Consider the following 20,144-nt stretch of genomic DNA (forward strand, 5'->3'; position numbering starts at 1 on the left):
CGCATAGCCAAGCCGCTGTATGACCTCCTCTCCTCAGACAAAGCTGAAAAAGGGAATCGCAAACCAGTAGATCGAGGCAGAAAAAAACAAAACAATGGACAGCTGCCATCATCATACCCAGTTAAGTGGTCAGCTGAACATCACCAAGTACTCTGTCAGCTAGTAGACTTTCTCTCTCAGCCACCAGTGTTAGGATATCCGGACTTCGAGCAGCCATTCGTCTTGCATTGTGATGCTTCACAAGACGGGCTTGGGGCGGTGCTTTATCAGAGGCAACAGGAAAAGTTGGTAGTAATTGCATATGGTTCCAGGACTCTAACTGCACCAGAGAAAAACTACCACCTTCATTCAGGAAAGTTGGAGTTCCTGGCGATGAAGTGGGCCATATGTGAGCGGTTCAGGGATTATCTTTACTATTCTCCACCATTTGTAGTATACACTGATAATAACCCTCTCACATATGTGCTCACCACAGCAAAACTGAATGCCACTACTCATAGGTGGGTCGCTGATCTTGCTGACTTTCAGTTTTCCATCAAGTACCGTCCTGGCCGAGCTAATGGGGATGCTGATGGTCTGTCACGCATGCCTTTGGATATGGAGCAGTACATGCAGACATGTACGCGAGCAGTGGCGCCAGAAGTCATGAGCAGTGTGACTCAGGCAGTGTCTGTTCAGTCGCAGGAACCTGAACCTTGGTTGTGCCCAGCAACCATCAACCAGATATTAACTGGGAACGAAGATGTAGTGATGTCAGCAAGGGCAGATATCCCTAAGGCGGTTCTCAGAGAGGCCCAAAAAGAGGACCCTGTTATTGGCGAGATACTGAAATATATTGCCACTAACAAGTGGCCAAAAGGTGGAAAGCAATTGGACAACAAAATAGCTGCCCTGATGAGACAAAAACAGAGACTGCACATTGCGGATGATGGACTGCTGTACCGTAAAACTATCAGCCGTTCACAGCTACTCCTTCCTAAGAAGTTCCATCAGTTGATTTATAAAGAACTTCACGAAGAGATGGGTCACCTTGGAGTAGAGAGGGTTTTGAATCTCATCAGAGACCGCTTTTATTGGCCGTACATGCAGAAGGACATTGAGCATTATGTCACTCGGGTATGCAGCTGTCTGAAAAACAAGCGCCCTAATAAACCAACCAGAGCGCCACTCACTAACATCGTTACCACCTATCCTTTTGAGCTAGTTTCTATTGATTTCTTGCATTTGGAGAAATGCAAGGGAGGGTATGAATATATCCTTGTTGTGATGGACCACTTCACGCGGTTTGCACAGGCATATCCGTGTCGAAATAAAACTGCCAAAACGGCTGCAGACAAAATATTTGGAGATTTTGTGTTGAGATTCGGATTTCCCACAAGACTTCATCATGACCAAGGAAAAGAATTTGAAAACAAATTATTTGCCAAGCTTCAAGAATACAGTGGAGTCACAGGGTCGCGGACCACACCATACCATCCACAGGGGAATGGCCAGGTGGAAAGGTTCAATAGAACACTATTGGCCATGCTCAGAACTCTACCGGAGACTGCCAAAGCAGATTGGAAAGCATCTTTGGCTAAAGTGGTCCATGCTTACAATTGTACACGTAGCGAGGCCACTGGTTATGCACCTTACTTCCTGTTGTTTGGTCACCCACCCAGGCTTCCCATTGACCTCATGTTTGGCCTCACCCCTAAAAATCAAAGCTCATCCCATCAAGAGTATGCTGAGAAATGGAGGTCGAGAATGGCCGAGGCATACAGATTGGCCTCAAACTCAGCTGGCAAAGAGGGGATACGAGGTAAAACGGCTTATGACAAAAAGGTCCATGGTGCAGAGTTGTACCCTGGATGTAGAGTGCTGGTCCGAAACCTAAATGAAAAAGGAGGGCCAGGGAAATTGAGATCATTCTGGGAAGATCAAGTGTATGTGGTATCGCAGAGAAAACATCAGGACAGCCCAGTGTACGAGCTGAAGCCAGAGGGTGGCAAAGGACGTGTCAGAATCCTCCACCGGAACCTCCTGCTTCCATGTGACTTCCTACCGGCCGCAACACCTGACGTACCAATTGAAACACAAAGGAAACGAAAAGGTAAACAAAGACACAGGGAACCAGAGGACAGCTCTGAGGACGAAGAGCAGTGGATATCTCTCAGTGGATCACAACCAAGAGATTATGATCAGTTCCAGAGCCATCTGAGGGCAGACGCTCCCGAGTTCCACCCTGACAACGAAGCAGCAGCAACTGAGGATTTTATCAGTGAGGAGGGAGCAGAGCAACAACTGCCACTGGTTGAAGAAGAAGTGACACCAGAAGGGGTAGTCGAGACATTAAACACAGAGAGTGAAGAGGAGTCTCTCCAGTCTGTTCCCAGTGACCAAGACGATGCTGAGCAGCTACCTGTCAGAAAGAAGAGATATCCTTTTCGTAATAGGAAACCGAGAATGATATTCACATATCACGAGTTAGGGCAGCCTTCTATGTTACATGCCTAGAAAGTAAACTTCAAGATAAGTAGAGTGATGCTATGCAGTTAACGTAAGGCTGTAGCAGTTTGTTGTGTTGAGATAGAGTTATGATTTAAAACACCGTTTGTTCAAGAGGTGTCCGACATGGAGGTGTACAGTGATAGTTATGATGAAACATGTTATTGAAAGGGCGGGTTACTACTATGTTGAAGTACCTTACTCTCAGCAGAGATGCAGATACCCGTGTACGATGCGGAAGTAGCAGTGGACTGTCATAGTGCACGATGACAGCTGCTGCATTCATGTGACATTAACAGGAGATCGGTGTCATATGGTTCACTGAGGACAGTGCTGCATCTTTATGGACTTATGGACTGAAGAATGCTGACTCCTACTTAGAAGTCATCTGCCTATATGTTATGCATATCAATGTGTGGACTCATAATTTCATAATGTGAACTGGTACTCATAATGTCGGGACGTCATTACATTTTGGAGGGGAGAGTGTGAGGATTGTGAGTTTGGGAGGCAAGACACCCCCACACTCTTACATATTATTATTGTTATTGGTTTAGTTGAGATATCGACATGCAGGCAATATACATTGACGGTGTATTACCGACATCCGCCACAGGAGGGAGTGTACTGCTAGGTGAGCACGCCTCACAGCGCTCATAGCAGCAACAGAGGCACGCAGAGCGCTTGTAGAATGCGGTGCAGGAGAACGATGGCGCATGTAAAGATGTTGTTTGTATCTTATGTTACAGGTAAGCAGGCATAACATGTTATTAATAAGCACATGTAAGTTTAGGCAGAGTCACAGAAGGGGAAAGTCGGCCGTTTGTTCCCATTGCGCATGTGTAAGCAGGTATTAATTGTGGTTAGCCATGTTAGCATAGTAGCTAAGCTAAGTGTTTACCTGTGATAGCGTGACCTGCGAGGATGTGAAGTGTGTTTATAATAGTGTTAGATAATTATAGTCTGTGTAACTGGGGAAAGGGAGTATATATATTTTATAATTAAGGGGATTGTATGTTAAAAGGTATTCAGGGTTATGTTTTATACTTTTGCTAGGTGAGCACGCCTCACAGCGCTCATAGCAGCAACAGAGGCACGCAGAGCGCTTGTAGAATGCGGTGCAGGAGAACGATGGCGCATGTAAAGATGTTGTTTGTATCTTATGTTACAGTAAATTCATTCCAAGACACACTGAGTCATTTTTGAAGTGTGCAACACATGCTTGACATCCAATTTGGCAATGCATTTGTTCTGTAACAAATGCATTGCCAAATAGGCCAGCGGTGCAGCTTTGCACCAGCGGAATAAAGCAAGGTAGTAAAAGTATCCTGTCACATGGTTAATCATCTGAATTAAGTTGATAAGGCAGCTGTCAAAAGTTTAGAACGTATGATATCCATTAAACACTTTTACAGATTTAGCTAATAACAGACGTCACCTTCTAGCCATCCAAGATTAAACCCTAGCAGGCGAGAAGGAATGCCATTACACCGTTTCCCTGTCCTCCTTATTCAGAGTTGCTCTTATTTCTCTCTAATTTCTCTGTTTATTTCAAGTTATAATGCTGATCATAAAACAATGGAAAGCCTTGAATCATATAAGTGTTTTGGAACTTGAAATAGCAGAATAAAAACAACATATTTCTAGTTTAGCGGCTTTAGCAGACCGTATTTGGATATTGTGGACAAAGAGCTGCGTTGGTGTGTCTTTGTTAAATAAAGCAGTGAAAACAGTATGGAGTAAACCGTTGATGCCTCTGAACATAATCGCTGATCAGATCCACTGGTGCGGGTTACATTTATTTATCCTCTTCAGTTTCACAGCTTTTTATTGGCGTTAAAAAAGACCCTTTAGGTGTGGCAAAAGTAATTTCTTAGTTAATGCAATCATACTACAATGATTATGACATGAGATGTAATCTCACAAGCCACTATACTGTATCAATTATTGTGCCAATTCCACATATTAATTCATTTGTCATGATTTTCAGGCTTTTGAGACATTTCTCTTCATTTTAAGAAAGCTTGGCCAATTTCATGGTTTGCTGGATTTAACCGCAAAGACATAAGAACTACCTTCCTTGTGATAATGAAGAGTAATGATGCATTCAAATGCTTCCAAAAATAAAATAAAAAAATGCATTTACATTTGACCAGCAAAACTTTTTATCACTGCAAAAAAAAATAATATTTATATTTATTTTTTATTTGTCTTGAATTCCCCGTTATGGACCTTGATTTCAATACCTTCCAAATTCCTTTAAGGCCTACAGATCTTAAAACGTATTCTTGAGGAAAAAATGGAGACCATTAGTGATGCTTTGATCCAGAGTTCAGTTGGTGTTGGTATCAAAGCAATGTGTCTGAAATTGGAGCACTGCAGTCTTCTGTAAATTACACGGCAAAAAGATAGTATGACAGTATGATAGTCAATCATTTTAATTCCTGACGTCTATATTTGTGTCTTTATTCTGTCTATAACTTGAACAAACGTTCTTTCCAGTTTGAGTTCCTGTTTCATGTATGGCTTCAAGCCAAACTAATGCAGGCAGCCATGGAAACGGGTGAGCTGCATGAAATGCAGCTTGTAGAATCTACAATGTAGATAGACTGTGTGAAGATTCACGATGGAAAAACCTTTAAAAATGCTAGTTGAACTTTGAAGCATATAAAAGTAAATATGTCCACATATAGGCTAATAAAACTTACAAGAAAAAAACAGTGGTGCAACTTAAAGTTTTTTGCTGCATTGCACAAGTGGACAGTGAGAGAGAAAAGCAGCATCAGAGGAGCAGACTTTCCATGAGTTTTTATGTGCAACATCATTGCAAATATTTTCTAAGTACCAATATACGTTTGAGGAAGATATGGTACATTGCTGTTAAGTAATAAATGATGAATGACAGCGTGACTGTTTTGTATTTACACACTGCTGAAGGAACAGTATGCCTTCCACTGAAGTATTATCAGTGAAACATGAAGAAGCCATCATGACTGATACCATCTGTCCTTCTCTCCTGCAGAAGAAAAGGGCCTCTTGAATGCATCACATTCCGACCAACTGCCCCGGTGCACAGCAACACTCCAAGACTGCTGCTATTTATACAACTGGGAGGTCTGCCAAACTTATGACAAATGAAAAATAGTGTTGTTGGTCTTGGTTTGAATCTCTCTCACTTGGTGTGGATGAGGTCAATAGTTCGCTTAATCACTCCAACAGAGGTTTGAGAGAAACAAAATAGGCCTGGAATGGCTTCCTTAAGTGGTAACAAGAGATAAATCACCCCACACCCTGTTTATTTTCACATTAATCATGGTAGAAGAGGCAAGAACAAAAGACTGTAATTCCATCCGTCCACAATATCGTGCAGATGGAGAAGCATCAGATAGGCCATTATTACTGTATGTTCAGCAGCATCGAGGTTAAGGCATGCAGTCCAAGTATGGTCACCGGGGCCAATTTCCATTTAAGAGAAAATTATTTGCATTTTCATTTATATTCCATGAATACTAACCGGTGTCCAGAAATTGATGCAGATGGTTCATATTGCCAGCAGCTCCAGGGCCAGGCCTGATGTGCCTTCGGTTCATTGCTTTCATTCAGCTTTTAGAGAGAGAGAAAATGTTATCTGTTCTTTTATTTATATCTCCATTTATGGCGCCACCACTATGACATTCACCACTGCCTATGGCCATTCAGTAAATGAGAATACATGACTTAGAATTCAGATCGAAATGCAGAGCAAGTGCTTTGGTTGCCTCAATGGCTGTGGTTGCTCATCTCCCTTAAATACTAATATTCAGCCATAAATATGATCTCTGATACCTCCTGCAAATCCTTGATCTCTTTATTATTTTCTACTTAGTATGCATGCAATGTGCTATTTTCTAAGAAGCATACTTCTTTCTGTGTTATGCCCATGCTAGTTCTAACAAGACTAAAACTAACAAGAGTACTTAAAAACTTAACTTTAAAAGTATTTTAGCTTTAAATTGTAGCAACACCAACTGAACTCTGGATCATTAGCTTGTGATTGTGAGAACAGCAGTTGATATTAATCCCTCTGACTGTAACTTTTGCTTAAAAATGGTTTAAACTAATTAAAAGCAAAAATTGATGTGCATTTGTAACAGATTTTTAAATCCATAAATTGGGTTTTCAATGTTAAAATGTCATTTTTTTTACTGACTTCATTCTGGATCTGATATGGATGAAATTCGGTGGTGAGATAGTGGCCCTCTCCCTACATAACTGTCAAATTCCATAAACATCGGTCAATAATCAACAGAGATATTAAGGAACACATTTTTAAGCTCCATTTACTGCAATGTTAAACATTTCAAAGTGATCCAGAATCCAGGATCTCTTCTGGCTTAACACTGAAATTTAATAATCTGTTCCTGGTAACATTCCCAACATTTCCTGGAAATTTCATCGAGATCCGTTCATACATTTTTGCGTTATCTTGCCAACAGACAGACGGACGGACAGACGCCGGATTATCTCAAGATACAAGACAAGATCTAAGTTAGACCAAGGCCATCTTCATTTATTTGTTTTTATCGAAACAAATTATGTTGTTTTTCTATAATCCTGCTAAGAGACAAACAGACAAACAAACAAACAAACCCCATCAAAAACAAAACCACCTTGGCGGAGGTAACAAGTTTTTAGGCGTTGTTGTTTTATTAGCATTGCATCTAAAAAACAGTTGGGGTAGCAGTTTAGCTTAACAGGTCAAGATCTCTACATTCTGTGAAGAGAAAAGGGACTATGGATGGGGAGCGAGATATAATAATGTTTTACTAAACTGAGTGTTATACACACTTCCACTGAAGACCGGATCCAAGACAGTTATTGGCTCTGTCTGGGAATGACAGGATACAGGAGGACAGATCTCACAGACTTAGGAAACCATTCATGATTAATAGAACATACAGACTCCCACTTTCCAAAATAGAGCACTGGAAATAAATTACATTAGAGAAATGTTGCCGCAAACCTGAGAAAAGCAGTTTGAAGTTTAACAAGATCAATATTAACTGGTGTTTATTCCAAGTAGCGATTCTTCTTATTCTTTATCATTATCAATTATTATTATTACCTTCCATCCTAGTCGCTGAGGTAAAAAGGGACATGATCACCTGATGATGATAATGAGAATGATGATGATTGGCGATGTTTTTTTAGTTGCATGATGGCTGCGTGAGTAAATGTGCTGGTTCGACTTGCTCATCGCCCTGTGACCGTGTCATGGCGACATTTCTCCAAGGCGGTTTGACTGCGACAGACAGGGAGCAATAGAATATACACTTAGACTGTTACTTAGTGCTTGGAATGTTCCGAAACCATTTGCCACAGGTAAAAGGACTTTACTGGGGACTAAAGAGTTGGAGGAACAGACCAAACCTTTCTTCAAAGGTCAGATGTATGAGAAAACGTGACTTACAGCATTTTCTCTTAACAAGACAAAGACAGACGTGTCAAGAAATTGAATATTTGAATAATATAATTTTAATATTTTGAACGTTGGCATGCTGGAAACTGACCGTCAAAGAATGGATGACAGTCGTACAATATTGCAAAATATTGAAATTAAAAACCATGTTATTCATTTAGTTGTTTTGGGATTTATAGAGAAAAATGCACTGGGATAGCTGCGGACACTTTCCCCCCACTGTTTTACGACTCGGGTCTCAGTGATTGAGATGAGGAAGCAGCAGGAATAACCAGACAGTAGCCAGCAACACGTAGGTGCAGAGTGAGAACCACATCCTCTTAACTGGCGTCCACATCAAGCCTTCTCCTGTTGGGTGCCCTGTAGGCTGTAACTGACTTGGACCTGACCTTTGCTACTGAATAGCAATTAAACGTCCTAACTTTCATTCTGCTCCTGAGTCTGCTTCTGTGTTTGACCAAAACTCCCTGGTGGCCTCGTAGTTCGGATTCAGCACTCTCACTGCCGCGGCCTAGGTTAGAATCACAGTCAGGGAATTTGTATGCGTACTGCAAATTGGTGATATTAAAAAAGAAAATTATTTTAGCTTTTATAGTGTTCCTTAAGGGTGTTAAATGGGTGTTACATAAACTTGATGTCCAACAGCATTTCACTGCCATACTGCATGTGTCTATGACAAATAAACTCAACTTGACTTGAAAACCGCCTTATTACTAATGCCCGACATTATTCTCGATAAAGCCCTATTGTTTCAGTTGGCACAGAGGATGGTACTTTATAGTTCTGTGCAGACTATCCATCCATATCCAGCCTGCCTGCACACGATTCTTCACTTCCTTTCCACATTCTCCATCACTCTGCACTGTTCACCCGAGATACTTGAAGCACTCGACCTCCTTTACGTCTGCTCCTTGTAACTTCACTGTCCCCCCTGGAACCTTCTCATTTACACACATACACTCTGTTCCTCTCTTTTCTAGAGCTGACCTCCACTTCTCTAAATTCTCCTCGACCTGCTACTCACTGCAGATCAAACATCATATTCCAAGGAGCTTCCTCTCTCACCTCATCTGATCCATCACCATTGCAAAAAAAAAGGGCTCAGAGCTGATCCCTGGTGCATCCCACCTCTACACTAAACTCCCCTTACTCCTACTGCACACATCACTTCTGTCGTACAGCTGCCATACATGTCCTGTACTACTCTGACATACTTCTCTGCCACTCCAGACTTCCTCATGCAGTACCACAGTTCCTCTCTGGGCACCCTGTCATAGGCTTTCTCTAGATCTACAGACAATATGCAGCTCCTCCTGACCTGCCCAATACTTCTCCATTGCTTGCCTCAATGCAAACATTGCGTTTGTGGCAGTCTTCCTCAGCACAAAGCCATACTGCTGCTCACAAATACTTACTTCTGTCCTTAATCTAACCTCAACTATTTTTTTCCATGTCCTTCTAGTCAATAGTTGCATATTGCAGTCTTTGTATAGAACATACAAATGTGATTGCATTTTATATTGTTTAGTTTGAGAGGCAGTTTTTGTCCTGGGGCGAACACTCCCTATGCTGTAAAATCAGATTGATTTTTCCCTTTTTTTTCTTTTTTTTTCTTTAACATAATAATAATAATTAATAATATAATTATTGTTTCAACATTACATGAATGAAAATATTTTTTGATCTCATGTCAGCTTTCTGCAAGAAACACTTTCAGGTTTTAGTTTATAACTACCGGTAGTTTATATGTTCATGTAAAACAAGAAACGTGGATCACATCAAACTGTATAATTAGGTGCACCAGGAAAAGGAAAACTGTGATAGTCAAACCTAAAATGTTTCATTATACACAGACTTTTGTTTAACTTTTTTAACCTGTTTTTACATTAAATTAAAACAGACAAGTCTTATCAACTTTGCACGCATTAGTTAGTTTATGTACATGCTGGACTTTTATACTTTTAAAAGCTGTAAAGACAAAACTAAAAGTATTTTGTCTTTGCACCATTCCTCTCACGCTGCCTGCAACAGCAGCTGCAGGGACAATGTGTTCAAGCGCTCGGGATCGCTCAGCACCCTCAGGCTGACTTTCTGATTGGCTGAACACTGACCGTGATGTCATCACAGCACATTATAAGGGCTCTGACAAATAGTCTGAGAGACACATTTGAAGAAGCGGCTCAACTGAGGAACTGGGAGCGTGAGACATGCAGAGATTATCCAAGGCAGGCAGGAAAAAGGACATGTGACAGCTAATACTTACGGGAACTGCTTGATCAGTGACATTGCTGCTTTGCATGGGAGGCTTTAAGTAAGAGCTACCTGTGGAGGTTGGTACTTTTGTTCTTTCTTATTTTTAAAACATGCTTTATGATCAGCGTTCTCTGAAGCCAAAGGGTGCGATAAGTTGTGAGCTTTGCGCTGGAGGTTTTGTTCTTTTAGTATGAATTAGTAATCAACGAAACTTTGTTCATTTTTTATGCAGAATTTCTATGACTTTAATATACAGTATATATTTTTTAACTGTTATTATTCCTTTTATGGAATTACAGTTGTAGAGTTTTATAGGTTTAAAGTACGATCTTCACCCTTGTGTTTTTGTCTCATGTGTGTTGTGTGTGTGTGTGTGTTATCTACGTATGATTTATTCAGATGGGAAGTACAACGCCCGCAGTGTACCTCAATGCGAGTACAGAGCTGATCACTCTGTCAGACCCGGCTAAGCAAGAGGAGAGTTACAGTGAGGTGAAAATGATCCTGCTGGGCATGATCATGTCTCTTCTCATCTTGTGCATCGTCTTCGGCAACATTTTAGTCATAACCGCGATTGCCCGCTTCCAACGGCTCCAAAACGTCACCAATTGTTTCATCACGTCCCTGGCCTGTGCCGACCTGGTCATGGGTCTCATTGTGGTGCCTTTTGGTGCTTGCTACATCATATTTAAGACTTGGCACTTTGGGAGTTTCTGGTGTGAATTCTGGACGGCAACCGATGTGCTCTGCGTGACTGCGAGTATCGAGACCCTGTGTGTCATAGCTATTGATCGCTATCTGGCCATCACGTCTCCATTCCGTTACCAGTCCATGCTGACCAAGTGCAGAGCCCGCATTGTTGTGGTCTTGGTGTGGGTCATTGCCGCTCTGATATCGTACCTTCCCATCCACATGAAGTGGTGGATATCAGATGACGAGGAAGCTAAGAGATGCATTGAGGACAGTAACTGCTGTGAATTTGACACTAACATGGCTTATGCCATTACCTCCTCCATCATCTCCTTCTACATCCCTTTGGTCATCATGGTTTTTGTGTACAGCCGGGTTTTCCAGGAGGCCAAGCGCCAATTGAAGAAGATTGACCAAAGCGTTGGACGCTTCCACAATAGTGGCAATAGCGACCTTAAAACTTTAGAGACCAATATTGGGCGTGGCCACAAGAAAGTCAAGTTTTGCCTGCGGGAACACAAAGCCTTAAAGACATTGGGCATCATCATGGGGACCTTTACTCTCTGCTGGCTTCCCTTCTTCCTGCTCAATGTGGTGGTGGCTATATGGAAGGATCAGCACAATGAACTTGCGTTCAGGATACTCAACTGGATCGGTTACGCAAACTCTGCCTTCAACCCTCTGATTTACTGCCGGAGCCCCGAGTTCAGGCACGCCTTCAAGGAACTCCTCTGCCTGAAGAGGAACCGCCTGAGCAACCCAGGGCCCATTAATGGTTGCATCTACAGTGGGCAAAGCTGGCTGAGCGAGCAGCAAGGGAGGAGCAAGGGCAGCTTTGAGGACAGCAATGCCAATGAAGGCTGTCCGGGGACGGAAGATGGAGTCTGCAGTGTCGTGGACAGAGCAGTGGACACCAACGGGAACTGCAATAAAGGTCTGACGACTACAACTACAGTCCTTTGAACTCCAACGCCAGAGATTTCTGTCGACAGGGTAATCCAGACATGTTTACATTAGTATCATGAACTTTTATTGTTTTAATAATAAAAGGTAAAACCAGTTCAACTTCAGTGCACTACTTAAAAAAAAAAAATGAAATGATCATGGTCCACTGTGGAAAGTATTTCTCACCTATTTAGTGAGAAATTTACAGTACATTGTCCTTTTGTTGGATTGATCAAGTTTTATTTTCATCTACCTCATCACTCCTTTATCAATACATGTTTATTGATTATCTAAATTAGTTCAAATCTATTCACTGTCCTCATGAATTAAAGGACAGTATCTCAGTTGTTTATTTTATGCTACTAAATGGCCTATGGATTGTATAATTGCTTATTATCTGTGTCAAATGTACTGTTGGCATGTTGTTTTTGCCCCTGAGTTTTTGTTCAAAAGAGCTCACAACTTAGATAACAGCAGCATAAAAAAAAAAAAACGTGTTAGTCAATTTCCTAAATGTAAATTTCATTCGGCCATGCTAATTCAGCATCAAAAGAGAGCACTGCATTTCTGTTGGCAAGACGTATGGAAGAAACACATTTAATGCCTCTTTGCTGCTTTGCTTAACAAAATACATTCCGGGCCAAGAAACACATGTGATTTGGCTTCATTTCGATTCCACGATGATCAACAGCAGGTGTCGCAGAACCTTCCTCACTCCCTTTTCCCCTCTCTTCACTGCTCAGCAACGTTCCGACAACGTTCTGCTCCCCGCTCTGGTGTTTAAACAGCCTGTTGCATGAGAGACTGAAACAGATAATGCCAGAGATATGAAGCTGTCTACATTTTACTGTGATGCAGACTGAGAAAACCTAGCTCTGCGGCGGCGATCCTTTTGCAGTAGCTTCTCAGTTTGCATACTATATATCAGAAAGATTACAATATGCCCCCCCCCCCCCGATTGCATCTATCTTTCGAGGCATATGAAATCACAAACAAAGTTATTGTGATTAAAATAAAATTGAAGATAAATTTAAATAGTTTACTACTGGATATACAGCATGCCTGTCATATCTTGAATCAGGGTATGGGTTAATGTGTGCAATATTGAAATCAGTATTTGGTACATTATGTGGTCATTGCATAGCCGAGGTGTAAGAAAACCTAATTGTCTGTGTTCCCCTCTGGGTGCTGGTAGCAACTGTTTGTTTATTACATCATGTGGTTGCTGTGTTTGAGCATTTGATGATTGAAACCGGAGAACCGTTTCCATAGTGGTGGTAAAAGGGTACGAACCACACAAAATAATAAACAGCGTGCTGAAATAGCCAAGAGATAATACATTTCCAGACATGAGGCAGAGACAAGAAAATAGTCCAAGGCAGTGCACCTATGATGCCGTGCCGTGACATTTCCCAGAGTCTCCTCACTGCTAACGGATGTTTTATTAAACAAGTCAAACATTTGGACAAGACACTGCCCTGAGAAGTGTCTCGTTTCTTCCTTCTGTGACTGGCGGTTTCAGTCAAACTAGTCTTGACGCAGTTTGTGTACCGGCTCCAGGAAATGCCGAGCCCAACCCAATAAACATGAATAAATACATCATGCTTCTTGGGTGCAGCATCAGATAAGTCCATTCCAAAAATAACAAGACGAGATTAGTTGATTAGAAAGTATATTGTTTCCAATTTGTGGTTCAAATTAGATTCAAAAGGCTAAACATTCAATTAACTGTTTTTCAAATTACCCGTCTTATAATCACGGATTCTTTACTTAAGCGCTAATAGAAAATGAGCACTTTGCAGACAACTCAGACAGTTTGCCCACTATCTATTCCAATGGACACACAGTCACACGATTAATTCCTTGTAATATCATTGCTTTAAAAGAGGAGCAAACGGGTTGTTGCTGTAGATTTGACCTCACTTTCTTTGGTTATCTCTCATAATTGTGATTGAAGGCAGGAGGACAAGCAGCGATTCTCTCCCAGTCTGAAAGGTCTGGAGAAAGGTCAACTGACATTGTCAAAACTGTGAACTTTGTTCCCTCAGGGGAATATCTATGTACTGTATTGCTGCGTTTCAGTGCTGTAGTCACTGACCTTAGGAATAGACGTATCTATGGTGACATCACATGTCAATGTTTGTCATGTGATAAACAAGCTTTTCAGAATGTTTTCTTTTTTTTTTTCCTGTTTTTCATTTTCATGGATTTTCAGCAAAGTAAATGTAGAGGTTAGAAGTCATCACAAATCTTTTCCTCCAAAATCCACACTGTAAAGCACAAAATATTACAAGGCTACTTGCCCAACAATTCGCTATTCAATTCAAGGGACAGTTAAATATTTAAAATATTTATTTTGTTATTTTTCATGGAAATTGTGTGAATTGTCAATTATAGGATACATCAATTCAATTAGCATCTTATCTCGGGGGACATAGGTCATTATTCCTGGATGCAGAAATCAGGACTTTTAAATTATTTATTTAATTTATTTTTTTAAATAATTTATATTTTAAGGTCATTAATGAGAAGATGGCATAAATGTTGACTGGCAATAGCATTAAATTATTTCACACCAAAACTTTGTAGGCAGTTAAATAACATTACATGTAAGAGTAATATGCGTTTATCATTTTTGCATCAACTTGCCCTTTAATTTCCACGTGTGCATATATTTATAACACATGGGTACTTCACAAGTAATCCTTGCATGTCTGCGCTATATTTGTAGTGATGCGTTTGTGGACTGTGGTAATATTTCCTGGTGATCTGTATTCGTCCAAGTGGAGTAGAATGTAGATGTACTAATACACACGGCTCCCTCCTGGCAAAGGTCTTCTCCTTGCATTGGTTCGTCAATATGCCTGTATGGCTAACATTCCAAACACATCAATCAATATCTTGCTGTCCAATGAAAGTCCAGCCTTAGCATACTCACTTTGCCCACTAATTAATGGCCACTCTGCAAATGGATCTTTTTCCGAATGGATTTCGAGTGGCATGTCGCAATGATCTTATCGTGTGAAGCTTATGTTATCAATGCAAGACAATCCATAATGGGCTTCGTAACGGATTCGAACCCTTTGATCAAACCGGTCGGGCCATTAGATTGACACGATGAACTTGAAGCAGCTCTTTATTTCATGTTTATGAAACGTTTGTTGAATGTTGAGCTCAAAAACTGTTAACAATTAATGTCTGGCGTGCAGCTTGTTATCTCGCACCTTAATATCTCCGTCGAAGCCCTCTGACTCATTTGTGACTCGTTTGAAGACTGAAGAATAAATTGTTTGTTGTGTGAATGTGAATTTTCCAAGAAGCTATGCTTTAGCCTTCATGTTATAACTAAGCCTGTCCTACACGACACCTTTTTCACGGGAGTGAAAAAAAAAAAAAAAAGTTGCAGCGCAGCTGAATGTTTACTAAATGTTTGCAAGCTATATTCGCACAAATGTTTTTTTCCCCACTGTTAAGGTAATGAAGCCTGTTCCATGCGGTGTCCTTTGCTATTTATACAACAAAAGAAAGTGTATGATGTAACAGTTGTATTGAAATAAATGATGTATGTATATATATTGCAATGTTACGTTCATTAAAATGCTGAAAAGTGAGTCTAAATCAAGAATAATATATAAACCTTCTGGATACATCAGTCCTTTGTGCTGACAGCAGCAAAGGCTATTTCAGTCCTGAACAACCCATTCAGAGATCCAGGGAGATGATGGATAGGTGGGAAATTCGGATAATGTTTGCCATTGTAAAAGTGCATGTCTTCTCACTGCTCCAGTTGATTATAGATTACGCCAACCAACTAATTCTATCCCAGAGATCCATGGGAGGACGGATGCTGAGATATAGAGCAATAAAAATGTCTTGATATTTGAGACATAGCCAGAGTAGCTTCAAATGTTGTTTTATCCAGGAACAAAATATCAGATGACTGACAACTGAAAATCCAGAGATTATTTATCAAGGTTAAGAATGGAGGAAAAACCCAAACAGAAGAAGTCAAATAGATTTTCAAGTTGCAGAGACACCGGAGATTAGAAGCTTTCATAACGGAAGTTTAAAAATACACCACATGTGCCTCCACTGGAGGAGCATATTAAATCCTTTTACATGGTTGTCACTTTATAAAAAGCAGCAGCGCTGTTTGACGGAAAGTGGTACAAGGGGTAAGTTCTTAGCTGGTCGCAACATCTATATAATCCTGAACATATTAAATACGTTATTAGTATTACTAAAGCGATACCATGGCCGTAGTGTAGATAATGGCGTCTTTACTTGTTGAAGAGCAAAATATGCATATTTAAAACATTCATCATGAGGAAACGCTTCAGTGAAGGCAGGTCAGGCTCGTCTAATAGGCCAGGCTGCGAAAACATGCCGAACAAGCGCTCCTGGCAGGCATAACGGCTGCAGCTGGCCACGGTGAACAGCCTGGCTTTGTAAGGTTTCTTAGCATATGCATCACAATAAAAGAAACTGGCAAACAAATGTATAAAAAATTAGCAAATATTTTGTCTTTTAATATTCTTGTGAACTCGCTCTTGACTGAAGAAAACAACGAAATGTAGAAGAAAATCATCGTTGCATAGTATCAAGGTGGAATAGGATTCAGCCAGTGTCACCCTTTGTTCAAAATTATACACCCGTCGTCACAAAGACACAGTAGGATTCATGCAATGTCTCTGGTCCATCTCTCTGATTCATGAAGCTCCAATCACATGATGAACAACGTACCTGCTCTACCTGAAGAGGAGCCGCGATGGAACCTGATGAAGAGGACAAAGAGGCACCTTCAGTCTCAAAGCATCCGTTTTTGTACTCGGGACCTGTTCACTGCCAGTCACCTTCTAACCTCCAAGTCTTCCTGGTATTAGAAATGTTTTACTTCATTTTAAGACATCAGTTGTTTTATATATTCCTGGACTTTAAATGCTCATCAGTCAGTGATAGCTGTTGCACAGACTTACGTGGGGCCTTGAAGGCCAAGTTTCATTACTGATGGAGAAACTGATAAAACTATCTAACAATCTAAAACTAAAAACTAACTATCTTCTCAGATATCTGAAGTAACATCTACAATGAAAAAAAAAAATGCTACACTACAGACAGAACTAAATATTTCTCGAAGATTTGTGTCATGCAAGCAGATTAAAAAGGGGCTGCGTTTTTGATTTCAGTTTTTCAGCTTTCATTTTCACATGACAGGAAATAATATGCCGGGCGCTTCCTGTTCAGAAACTCTCTCTATGCAGAGAGACATTACTTTAACATATTTCAGAGAGCATGTCAAGCAAGGTATAAGCTGTGCACAAAAAGAAAGAAAAGAGAAAGGGGAGGAGAGCTCTCTGGAGAAAGGTCTGTTCTCTCAGATATCACGTAGTGCGAGCGTGAAAACGTTGATAGATCGATAAGTCCCCTGGCACTTCTGGTGACCAAAGCGACAGAGGCGGCGCAATGTCTGCCGTCTCCTCTCTCCCAAGGGCTGTACTAGCGTGTGTGTGTTTCTAGAAATGTGTGTGCCCCTCCTCAGGCGGAGGGGCATCCCTGACCAGCTGGTCCACATATGAAAAACTGGTTTCTCCTGAATATTAAAGCAAATCTTAAATCAGAATCCTCTTCATTCTAAAGACGCATCGAAACACTTAAATACACTTTATCCTCCAACAGGCTACAGTAACACGTCAATTTTCTGCTGCCTACTGAATGAAAGCTCAGATTTAGATAGACTATTTCCTTTAACACATTCACGAGGCTCTAGTCTGTAAGGCTCAAACCTTAAGTTGCAGATCCTGCATCATCAGCCCTTTTCCTGAGCTACTTTGCCAATGAAACTCAACTTAAAGAAACAAATCAATGTTTTTTATGACAGGCAGAGTAAATCAATTGGATGAATGTCTTGGCTCAGCACAAACACTGTGTGTTTTTTTTTTCTTACTATTTCTTAAGGCCCAGTTGGACCAAAAGGTGACAGCACATAGTCACAGCTCATTTCTTGTAATAATGTCGTAGTTTTAACATCATCCTTCCCACATAGCTGTTGTTGATGACACACTTGTTGGTGAAGCAGCACGTGAGGTAACCTTTAACATGCAGCTAAGCCTGGAACTCACAAGATCGCTCTCCGGTTTCTATAAACCCACTATCTAGTCCCTGCAGGAGATCTTGTGATTTAGAGCTTTGTTGTATTCACAAAGAATGTTTCTGAGCTTACCTTTCAGAGAGCCAACTGACAATAAGTTGTCAGGGAACCCAGCCAGAGCCTCCTGCTCCACGTAGCTCCGCCCTCCTGCTCTACGCTCGCTACTCTTCCTGCCACGCCCGTCATCAGCTCATCCACATCACCTGTGCTGCTCTGGACACCTGCTGCTCATCTCCTCTGCTCTCTGCCAGATTGTCAGTGACTTGTTCCTGCTCTCCAGCACTCTAATCCTGATTCTAATTCACGTGTCCCTGCCCTGCTTGTTTTTCTTTTTGGCTTTTTGTCTGTTTGCCTGCTCCTCTGGGTTTGTCTGCTTGATTGATCTGATTACCTGCTTTGGGAACTTTGCTTGTTTCCCGGAACTCATCTACTGCGTCCCCCATTTTGATTTGTCTGCTGGAAACATTAAAGTTACGTTTCTGGATTCCCTTCTCCTGTCGTGTTTTAGGGTTCTCCCTGTCTGTGACCTGACATAAGTACCCATAAAGAAATGCATCTTTGTACCATCAGCTCCTTTCTCATGACTGTCTTAACACCCTTTCCTGTTTAGTGTGGCCGTTTATGGAATAACTTTAAATAAAATAAATTATGCAACACAGGAAAAATGTAAACTGGAGGGATTCATGACAAATGCCTCCTTGCTTTTTCTTCAGCTGCAATTTGTCCTCCTTTTTCCAAACATCGCCTCAAAGGTCAGTACGATTGACGCAGCTAGCTCTTTGCCAGTAATACACAACCAAGCAATTGATATAAATATTTTAATCATACCTTCACATATTGCCACGTTAAATGGTGGTACAGTTCTGCCCTTGCCTGGAATACTGTTGTTGTTTTTTTATTTCCTTCTCTTACTTTTGTGCGCCTATACTGCTTCCCCTCATTATAAGTCACTGGCTTTAAGGCTTGAGCTTTGGATGTTTACTTGTGGTCAACTTTCTGAACCGATGGCGACAAGCTGCATGTTTTTTTTTTTTTTTTTGTATGTAGTTTTATGTGATGAAACGAGAATTCTGGCTTTAGCTTACAAGAGGCTTAGAAAGTTTTTTCACCAGCTGCCTAAATCAACCACTCATACACCACGTACAATTATATGAACAGCCAATTCATCTCAGCTGCCTGTTTTTGGAGGAAACGGGAGAACCCGAAGAAAACCCACACGGCAGAACATAAAAACACTGAGCAGATAGGATCTAAACCCGTTATCTGCTTGCTGTGAGGTGACAACGCTAACCACTACGCCACCGTGCCGCCCCGTCAGCTTCATATTTTTTTTACGACTGTAATAAGCATCAGTACATTTGCACTTTGATGCACACAGTGACATAAACAGGGTGCACGGGAAGGACCCTATTTAAACCTTTTTTCTATCTCTCGCTCCCAACGGCTCAGTTATCTGACAAAAAAAAAAACGGTGCAATCAATTTGGCTGGGAGATAGCTCTGCTATATTGTATTCTTAATGGTGAGCAATTCTATTTGTTAATGGCTTGCATGTTTATCACCTACCGATGCATTATTACCTTGCAATGAAGTCCTGTCCAGTTTAGGCTGATTACACCGACTATTGCTCTGTGCTCTGAGCTGCGGGCATTGACTTTTGAAGAATGCATTCATCAGCCAGAGGCCTCACTGGTGCATCAATCACGCACCACCATGTTGCGTCCGTTTACCGGGTTGCAGATCGCGCTTGAGCCTGTCCCAGGAGTCGACGGGCAAGAGGCAGGCTACACCCTGGACAAGCCGCCAGTTCATCGCAGGGCCACACAGGCACACACACACAGCTATGGACAATTTAGTGTAACCAAGTTTTGGTGTTGGAGGAAGTCGGAGAACCCGGAGAGAACCTGTGACCTTCTTGCCCGTGAGGCTTGATGCCACTGGGCCACCGCGCTGCCCTGAATTGCACCAGTGTAATGATGTTCATTCATTCACTGGATGATGTGCAGAAAAGGACTGTCTGAAAAACCTTCCTCTTTTAAATAAATCTCAAAATCTCACACATTTTAAATCATCCAATTGTCCCGTTGACCAAATAAGATTTTGATTTGGACCCGTCGCACATGTCACGACCTGCCACTGCTCTTCCTTATCCTTTGACACGTTC

The 20,144-nt window shown here is 41.3% G+C and overlaps 1 protein-coding gene across 1 annotated transcript; it reads left to right on the top strand.

The window, feature by feature from the left end:
* The first annotated feature begins 10,597 nt into the window (after positions 1–10,597).
* Positions 10,598–11,873, top strand: adrb2a (adrenoceptor beta 2, surface a). The gene has a single exon (XM_068740373.1). The coding sequence runs from the start codon at positions 10,598–10,600 to the stop codon at positions 11,849–11,851; it is 1,254 nt and encodes a 417-aa protein (XP_068596474.1). The 3' UTR covers positions 11,852–11,873.
* Positions 11,874–20,144: the final 8,271 nt, after the last annotated feature.

The sequence above is a fragment of the Brachionichthys hirsutus genome, chromosome 6 (genome assembly GCF_040956055.1).
Source record: "Brachionichthys hirsutus isolate HB-005 chromosome 6, CSIRO-AGI_Bhir_v1, whole genome shotgun sequence".
Lineage (NCBI taxonomy): Eukaryota > Metazoa > Chordata > Actinopteri > Lophiiformes > Brachionichthyidae > Brachionichthys > Brachionichthys hirsutus.

What these genes read in the sequence shown, in the direction of transcription:
- adrb2a (XM_068740373.1), top strand. Translation starts at nt 10,598, where the DNA reads ATGGGAAGTACAACGCCCGCAGTGTACCTCAATGCGAGTACAGAGCTG.